The sequence below is a fragment of the Chinchilla lanigera genome, unplaced genomic scaffold (genome assembly GCF_000276665.1).
Source record: "Chinchilla lanigera isolate Chin_1 unplaced genomic scaffold, ChiLan1.0 scaffold00088, whole genome shotgun sequence".
Taxonomy (NCBI): domain Eukaryota; kingdom Metazoa; phylum Chordata; class Mammalia; order Rodentia; family Chinchillidae; genus Chinchilla; species Chinchilla lanigera.
This window is the reverse complement of record NW_004955489.1, coordinates 4,545,054-4,554,730: the sequence shown is the minus strand read 5'-3', so window position 1 is coordinate 4,554,730 and position 9,677 is coordinate 4,545,054. Positions and strand designations below refer to the sequence as shown.

The 9,677-nt window shown below is 33.2% G+C and overlaps 1 protein-coding gene across 1 annotated transcript in view; it reads right to left on the bottom strand.

Annotated features, from left to right (window-relative positions):
* Window positions 1–998: 998 nt before the first annotated feature.
* The window catches only part of Cdr1 (cerebellar degeneration-related protein 1, 34kDa), a 24,153-nt gene continuing 15,474 nt past the window's right edge, over window positions 999–9,677 (bottom strand). Inside the window, 2 exon segments of the mRNA XM_013504456.1 lie at window positions 999–1,627; window positions 1,629–1,669. Of these exon segments, the coding sequence (XP_013359910.1) occupies window positions 1,372–1,627; window positions 1,629–1,669 (297 nt within the window). The 3' untranslated portion in view covers window positions 999–1,371.

Sequence of the window (9,677 nt, the reverse complement as noted above, 5' to 3'; positions counted from 1 at the left end):
CTTCAATATTTCTCATACACAGTTCTTCTAGAGTCTATGTATTTTATAATGTCAAAGTATAATTTGTCTAATATCTTATAATATCTATAAAATTCATTTCCAATATCTTTCAAAGTCTCCTCCATCCTGATTTTACAGTGTCATTTTTAAAATTATCAGTTCAAGTGTTTCAATATCTCCAAGGACTTGGTCTACCAACATTCACATGTTCTAATATCCCCAGTGTCTGAATTGACTAGGTCTCTTAACATTCAGCTATCTTAATAACTAGATCTCATAATATCCATATTTGCCAGTTTCCTTGAATCCCAGCATCACTAAAACTTACTTCTTATAAATTTTATGTCTTTTGACAGGAATATATCAATATTCAGGTTTTCCAGTGTCTCCCAATATCTGGGCCTTCTGTTATTATGAGTTCTAAATGTCTGGGTCCTCTATTTCTGACATCCACCAATTCTCAGGGGCTCCAAGGTAAAGAATTTGCAATGCCTGTAGTACCCAGGGCTTCTAGAGTCTGTCACTTCATGCACTCAGTATCCCAGTGTTCAGAGTATCCAAAATCTGTAATGTCCAGAGTAAACAATGTTTCCAAATTACAAGACTTGCAATGCTTCCAACATCCTGTGCTTCCAATGTTTCCAATGTCCAGGGTTTCCAATGGCGCCAGTGTCAAGATCTTCCAGCAACTCAAAGTCTTCCAACAACCTCAAGATCTTCCAGACAATCCTGATCTTCCAGAAAATCCACGTCTGCCAGGAAATCTATGTCTTCCGGAAAATTAATGTCTTCCGTGATCCTGCATGTCTTCCAGTAAATCCTGTCTTCCACTAGGAAATCCAGACCTTCCAGGAAAATCCATGTCTTCCAGAAAAATTCATGTCTTCCAACAATTTCAGGGTCTTCCTGTGAGTCTGTGTCTTCCAGGAAAATCTGTGTCTTCCACCAACTCCAAGTCTTCCAATTAATTCCAGTCTTCTAGAAAAATCCATGTCTTCTAGTTGTTCACTGTCTTCCAGAAAGAAATCCAGGTCTTCCAGCCAGCCCACGTCTTCCAGAAAAATCTATGTCTTCCACCAAATCTAAGTCTTCCAGTTAATGCATGCTTCCAGAAAAATCCAGGTCTTCCAGATAACCTATGTCTTCCACCAACTCAAGTCTTCCAGTGAAGCTGTGTCTTCCAGACAAAATCTGTATCTTCCACTAAATCCAGCTCTTCCAATAAAGGCATGTCTTCCAGAAAACTCATGTCTTCCAGAAATCTCCAGGTCTTCCAGCCAATGTGTCTTCCTGAAGATTCGAGTCTTCCAGAAAAATCTACATCTTCCAGAAAATTCGTGTCTTCCGTAAACCTTCCAGTCTTCCAGCAAATCAGTGTCTTCCAAAACAATCCAGGTCTTCCGGAGAATTCGGGTCTCCCAGAAAATCCACGTCTTCCAAAAAAGCCATGTCTTCCATCAGATCCATAGCTTCCGGAATATCCATGTCTTCCAGAAAATCCACGTCTTCCAACAAATCCATGCCTTCTGTCATTTTTGTATTTTCCAGCCTTCCTATGTCTTCCAACAAAGCTACGTCTTCCAGAAAATCCATGTCTTCGAACAAAGCCGTGTCTTCCAGAAAATCTGTCTTCCAGTGAAGCCATGCCTTCCACCAAATCCATGTCTTCCTACACCTCCAGGGCTTCCAGCATCTCCAGGGCTTCCAGCATCTGCTCGTCTTCCGCCACCTCCATATCTTCCAGCATCTTCAGCTCTTCCTACAGCTACTCAGCCTTCTATCAGCAGGCTCAAAATCCACGTCTTCCAACGTCTCCACTGTACCGGCCTTCTCATATCCAGGTCTTCCACTGTCTACAATATCCAGGTATTCAAATTTATTCTATAGTCCAGGTCTTACAACCTTTCCCCAGGTGAAGGATTTTCCAAATCTAGTCTTCTGCTGTCCAAGCTTTCCCATGCTCAGATCTTTCCACAGGGATGTTGCCATCTCTCATATTCCTGCTTCTAGTATAATTAGCTTCAAAAATTTGATAGGACATTCCTTCTTACAGGCCAGATTTTACAGATCAACTGTAATTTAATTGTGTTTTTTGGTACTAGAAAATTTGTGTTTATTCTCTACAACTTTTTAAAATCATGCTCAGTAAAATGCTTTATAGAATGAATAGGTTGTTGCAGTAAATTTTACAACTTTTCAATGCTTATAGTTTTTAAAGTATACTATGCTTAGGTGTAAGTGAAATTTTATTTCTATGAGAAAAATTTACATTTGGAGACGATTATTTTACGTAAAATTCACATACAGTGTATTTATATTTGATGTTTAAATAACATCACTTTTTACTTGTTCTTATGTGTAATAATAATAATAATGATAATAATAATAATAATAAATAGCATTTGCTGTGTCCAGGCACTGTTCTAAGATCCTTACATACATTAACTCATTCAGTCTTCACAATCATCCATTAAAGTAGGTGTTATCAAAAAAAAGTAGGTGTTATCATTATCCCCATTTTGCAGATGAGGAAACTGACACACTGAGTTGAAATAATGTATCCAAATGACACAACTAATAAATAATAGAGCTGGGATTTAAACCCTGCTAACCTGTTTCCAGAGTCCATGTTCTTAATCACTATATTATATAATTCCTGCTATTGAGAATTATGAGATCTAAAGTTGATTGGTCCTATATCGTGTTTTAAATATAAAATCATATATACAAATGATCTTGTTTATCCTCTCACTACTAGAACCTATTCATATTCAAAGCTTTTATTTTTCAAGCAGCTATTGCCACTTCTTTGTTCATGTATATGGAAGTAGGTGCTATTGCTTCCTGATACCACATTTAGGTTTGACAGGAAGAATATGAAGGAATACTCACTTCACACACCCCTGGGTTTAGAATCACGTTCACAGCTTTATGCTTTGAGTACTGGTGCTTGGAATTTAACTTTCCCACCCACTTCAATCCTTTATCACTGATGTTCCCAATTCGAGCCTTACTGTCCAAACGGTTTATTGTTAGTTTGTTTTTGACCTCCAGGATCCAACTGGTTCTACACATATCAGTGACTTCCATGGGTTCCTGACCACTGCCTTGTATTCAACTAATGGTAACTACATATCCTTAAATCCTAGCATGTTGATCTAGAGAACTAACTGCTTGGTTCTCTAAGTCTCAGCTTCCATCAGGCACTTCCAGCAATGTACTCATGCCTGTGAGTGGGATGAACAACATTAAAGCCACACAATGAAGTTATACTTAGGGAAGGAATTTCTAAAGGTCTAGAATCATCTACAGTATAATAAAAAGGAATCAAAACAATAATAATTAGAATAGTAATTCCTTCTGAATTACAGCTTACATAGTGCCATCACTTCATTTCTCCATCCATCCATTCAACAAATATTTATTGAGTGCCAACTGTGTGCCAGGCTTGTTATAATGGAGCTTAAAATCAACTGGAGGGTGTAAAGACAATGTGCAAATAATTGAACAATTATTCATTAATTGTGGTAAGAACATTCAGGAAAAATATGAGTAGAACCCATGAGGGTTTAGAAAGTCAAGGAAAGCGTTCTTGAGGAAGTAACACTCATGGTGACTCTGAAGGTTGTGTCTGTCATTTGGTTATAAAAACAAACTTGTAACTTAGATACAGCAGATTGTTTTTCTGTCAGTTTTACCTAATTAGAATAATGACAATGAGTGTGGGATCCAGGTGTTGTACTGTATTTTTCCTATTGCTCTAGTCTGTCTTAATCAAGGAATATAAAAATGTTCGTACTGTACTCTTAACTCAGCATTTTCACTTCAAGGAATCTATCCAAGACAGCTACTTAAAATGTGGATAATTTACACAAAAAATGTTCCTCATATACTTATTTGGTAGCAAATAACAGAAAAACCTGAGTCTATCTTTAAAGGAATGATTAAGTAAATGTGCTATTCACATACAATGTAATTTTATTCCATTAAAATATTTATGGTATGGTCATCACACAATGTTAGGTGGAAAGTCCACATACATGACGATATAAAATGTGGTTTCAACTGTTTTTAAATACATAACCAAGGACAAATGACTAGAAGTAAACAGACTGGAGATTGTTAACTACTTATCACTGGCTGAGCAGGATTATATGTGCTGTTGTTTTCTTCTTTATATTCTTAGTACTTTTACCCAATTTTTTACAGTGTACCGGTATTTTCTATTCAAGCAAAATGGGCAATAATTGTGCAAAAACTAATTATTGATCTTTTTATCATACAAGCAATCCTTTTTTATCATTAAAATATTTCAAAATATAAAGAACAAAGTGAAAAAATGAAATTTTAAAATAATCTCAGTGCTCAGAAATAACCACTGCAAAGAGTTTGGTGTTTGTTTTAGACTCTTGCTTAGTTATGTCTATTTTCTTTTCCAAAATGGAATCCTTCTACCATTTGATCTATGTCTTTAACTTAGCAGTAAATTGTGAGTAACTTTCCATGGCAGTAACTGTACAACTGTTATAATTTTAACATACAATTTCTTTACTCCATGTCTTTTTTTTTCCTTTAAATTTGATATTATACAAACTTGCTGTGATGAATACATACATTGTATAAGTCGTGAAGAACAAAAACCACATCATCCTACATGGTGACCTAATATATTATTGTGTTTAAATTTGTTCAGATTTATTTAGCATCAATAGCAAAACAGAATTACTAAGCTGAAGGGCAAATACCACACACTGCTTATCATAGCAAAACATTACAAGCAATCCAAGTGTTCAATAATTGGGAGTGGTTAAAAATTATAACAATGTGGTTGTATATGTTCCAACCATTTAAATTTATATCATAGAAGAATACTTACTGATAAAGGAATATGATCACAAGGTCTCATGAGTGAGAGGAATAGGTCACATCATAGAATGCATTATCATGTTTTGTAGAAAGGAAACTATATAAATAGCCTCAGAAAAATAGCCAAAACATATGCACTAAAATGTTAGTAGAAAGCTTTGAAATAGAAAATGAATAAATTATAATATATTTACAAAATGGAATACTATATAGAAGTGAAATGAATGTACTTGTTCTACACATAATGATAGGAGTTAAACTTTACTTCTAGAAGGCTAACTTAAAACACAAAATCCCTAAGGAGCACATATTATAAGATATCCTTTTTATATTCCCAAACATGTCAAACTAATTGCTATATTATTTAGGCTACAAATGTATGGGTACAATTAAGTTAATAAAAAGGAAATGAATATCAATAAAAAATTGAGGATAATGGCCATTGGTGTTGAGAAAGAAGGTTCAGAATAGGGAAGATCACATAAATGGTTTTACACTATTGTTATTCTAGTGCTTGAGTCATTTGCATGAGTGTTTGGATGTCACTATTTCATTAAAATCTCATTATTGATTATTTTATAATTTATTGATTATTGAAATTAAATTTAAAAACCCAATAATGGATAAAAATAGAGGATCATGCATGAATGAGTGAGATGGTGTGCACAGTTTAATTCTGTGTACTGGACTTTATTTGTACGTAGTAAGAAAACGTGACTTCTATTCTCTTTTGACTCCGTTTTCTATCGTTTCTATTTTGAACATGTAATATTTTTGAAATTTAAAAAGATCAGTTTAATTTTAAAATGTTTTTAATATAAGGAAATGTAATATTGTATTCAGAAGCCAACCCAGAATTATATAGAATGAGATATAACATATATTTGAAATGCCTCACAATGTCTGAAGAGTATTGACATGCTTTAATAATTACCTCTGTTTAAAGAGATTTCAAATTTCTTTTTTCTGTTTCCTTCTATATCTGTATATTTTATATATATATATATATAATTTTTCTACAGAAAGTCCAAATATTATATGGTAAGCTTTTATTTATTGTTAAAAAATACATGCTTATTGTGAACAGTAGAAAGGCAGTAGTTTATTAAGTAAAAATAGAAAATATTCCCCTCCTAATCCCAGTGGACAGAATTAACCATGATTATTTATTTGCTTTGTATATTCCTAGTGCTTTTTTCTGTTAATGTGTATGTGATGTGTTTTACAAAATGAAATCATTCTATACCTATTATTGTACAACTTTCTTTTTCCTGCTCAATAGAAAGTCATTGTAAAAGCAGGATAGGATATTTCATAGTAGTACGTACTGTACCATTTATTCATTTCTTTCCATATAATAATTGATTGTAGGTTGTTAATAGTTTGTTACTATTGTAGATAGTCCTACAAAAAGTGTCCTTTCAAATCTATTTTTTTGCACCTTCACAAATATTTTTATAAGCTAGTACATTAGAAATAGAATGTCTAAGTCAAAATGTTTGAACTAAATTGCCTTCCTGGTATGCTGGACACTATGATTCTTTTAATGTTTGACATTTCTAATGGAAAAATACAATCATATCTTTCAATCATTCCCTCTTATTAACTACGAAAATTTAGCATCTCTTAATATATTTAGTATTAGTTATTTCCATTTCTCCTTTGATATAGTTTGTGACTATCTGTTGCCTAATCTTTTGCTGAGTTGTGTTTTGAATTGTTATTAATTTGAATTAATTATTAATTTGAATTAATTTTGAATTATTAATTATTAATTGTTATCTATGGATATTAGAGTTGATATCCTGTGTCCAGTATATATTACAAATGTTTGTCATTTGTGTTTTATATTTATTTATGATTGTACTTGCCAAAAACCATTTAATTATGTAGACAAGCACTTGAAGTTGTTAAAATAATTACTTCCTTTTGTTGCATACTACTTAGGTAGGCTTCTGCATCACCAAAGTTATAAAAATATTTGATGTTTCCTTCTAATATTTATATATCCTTAGTAGTTAATACATTAATCTCTGAGGAATTGGTTTCCCTTTGTACATCTGTGTATGATGGAACCTAGGAATATAATTTCATTTTTTAAGAAGATGTAGCCTGATTGCTAACTTATTCAATGGGATTGTTTCCATACTAATTTATCATGAGCTTATATAGGTATGTTTCCTCTCTCTCCCATTGATAGTATTTGTCTATTATGGAGCTAATATTTCCCTGCTTTAATTATTGTAGTATTATATTTTGAAATATAATAACATTGCTCTTTCTTCATTTTTCATCTTCTGTTCCAGAATATTCTCAGCTGTTTTTGTCCATTTTCTTTTATTCTAGGTAAGTCTTAGAATCAACTTCAATTAAAAATATCCCTTGGAAATGCCCCAGACTTTCTCAGTAGCATATTACAAATTACCATATTTAACATAGCGAGTTTTGCATCTGGAAACATAGTGTATTTCTCAATTTATTTAATTTTTCCCTAGTTCTTACATAGAAATTACACAGTTGTTAAGCTTTTTCTTTGTTATTTTACAGCTGCAATTGCTCCATTGTGAATGGTACTCCATTTTTATTATATATAGATTTTTAATTGCAACATAATATTTCTACGTATTTGTGGATTTTGATAAGATACTTTGGTACAACCATGTAGCATATAGTGGTTACATAAGGGTAATTGGCATTCGCATTTACTCAAGTATATATCATTTCTATGTGTAGGGAACTTCTGGATTCTTTTAGTTATTTTGAAATGTATAATAAAGTGTAATAAATTATTGTAGAGTATAGTCACTTTACAGTGCTATAGACATTGGGAATGATTTCTCCCTCTAACTATAACTTAGTACCCACTCATAAACCTCTCCCTATCTCTTCCTTGTCCCCTATCTCTCCAGTTCCAGTAACTACCATTCTTCTGTTGATGTAATATGCAGTTAACTTTCGTATATTCCACACGAGTGAGATCATGTGGTACTTGTCCTTCTGTGCCTGAATTATGTTACTTAACATAATGACCTCCAGTTCCATCCAGGTTGCTGCAAATGACAGGATTTCATTCATGTTTTATGTCTGTGTATATGCCATTGTATACGCTACCACATTTTGCTTATCCATTTATGCCTTGATGGACTGCACGTCTTGGCTGTTGTTGATGGTGCTGCAACCTTATTTTTAAATTCATTACCAATCTTTTATAAAAAAGCTATTGGTTTTTTAATATTTATCTTCTATCCAGGCATTGTATTAAACTGTTTCTAGCTCTAATCACTTTTCTTCAGTAGGTTATTTTCAATTCCTATGTGCCCAGTCATATTAGTTGTAAATAACAAAGCACTTGTCTTTCTATTTGCTATTGTTTGCATCTAAGGTTTTACTTTTAGCATATTGATAAAGATTTCATGACTTTTAAGACAGTGCATATTATATTAATCAATAAAGAGTGGGCCACCAGCCTTCCTCAGTTTTTCTATAGTAGAAATTCTTCATTGTTTCACTCTAATAGCTGCCACTGTTGCTGATGCATACCCTTTTTTCAAGCGAAGGAAATACCCTTCTTTTCCTGATCATCTTACGATTTTATGAGGAATGAATATGAAGTTTTATTAAGATGTCTTGTCTGGCTTCTGCCAAGATAATATCAGGATGATAATATGGTTATTTTCTTTAATCCACTAATGCAGTCAATTACCTAACGTTGAGCCATTCTTATATTACTAGAGTAAAACTTACTTGAGAGTGATGTTTCCATATGTGATTATTTCATTTAGCATATAAAATTCTGTGTTAATGAGTGCCTATTGAAGTGCCTTCTTACTTTTGGTATATCGTGGCATTCTGGGGCAAATTAAGGTTGTGCAGGACAGAGGCAACTGACTTCCCAGGCATCGCTTGGCTGCCTAAAAGCCTTAGGAGCTAAACATCACAGTATATATAAATCCCAGCCACAAGACACAAATGTGCCAAGACCTAGTGGTTGGGAAACTCTCATTTCGGTTTTTCTTTGTATGGTACCCTTTTCCTGATTTGATGTCAGGATTATGTACCCCTTTTGAATGAACTTATTTTATTTTTTTCTGTTTCTACAGTGTAAGTAACTGAGATGCAAACTGCTCCTTAAACTGTTGGCAACACCAAGAAAACCACTTTGTCCTGATACTTGTTTGCAGGATTAGATAGTTCTTCATTTTTTTTCTATGATTATTAGTTTATCTCAGTTTTGCACCACTTCTAAAGTAAATTTGGTCAAAACTCATCCATTTCTTCTAGAGTTTAAAATGTATGACTGGAAGATGCACATTACATTTTCTAATGTGGCCATACTGTGTACTGTTTTCATTGATAGGACTTTCTATAAGGTTGTACATTTTATTTTCAGTTACCTATTTTTAATATTTTCTAGTTTTAAAATATTTTCTACTGTTATTAGTTCTTTTTACATTTTCTGTTTGATCCCTTTCTAGATTCCTTCACTGAATGTTTATTTTTCAATCTTTTCAGTTTTAAAATTAATGCAATATAGTTATAAAATTTCCTCCAAGTTTGTATTTTACTGTACCTCATAGTATTCACACGCAGTGTTTGCATAGGCCTTTTTGTCACCTCATTTGAAGTTCATGTATGGAGAATATTTTCAGCCTAAATCACACATTTTGGAATATTTTCTGTCCTACATGTGATAAATTTTAAAATAAATATTCCACTGGCAGGGGCTGGGGATTTAGCTCAGTGGCAAAGCGCCTGCCTGGCAAGCGCAAGGTCGTGAGTTCGGTTCCCGGTACCGGAGAAAAACCAAAAAA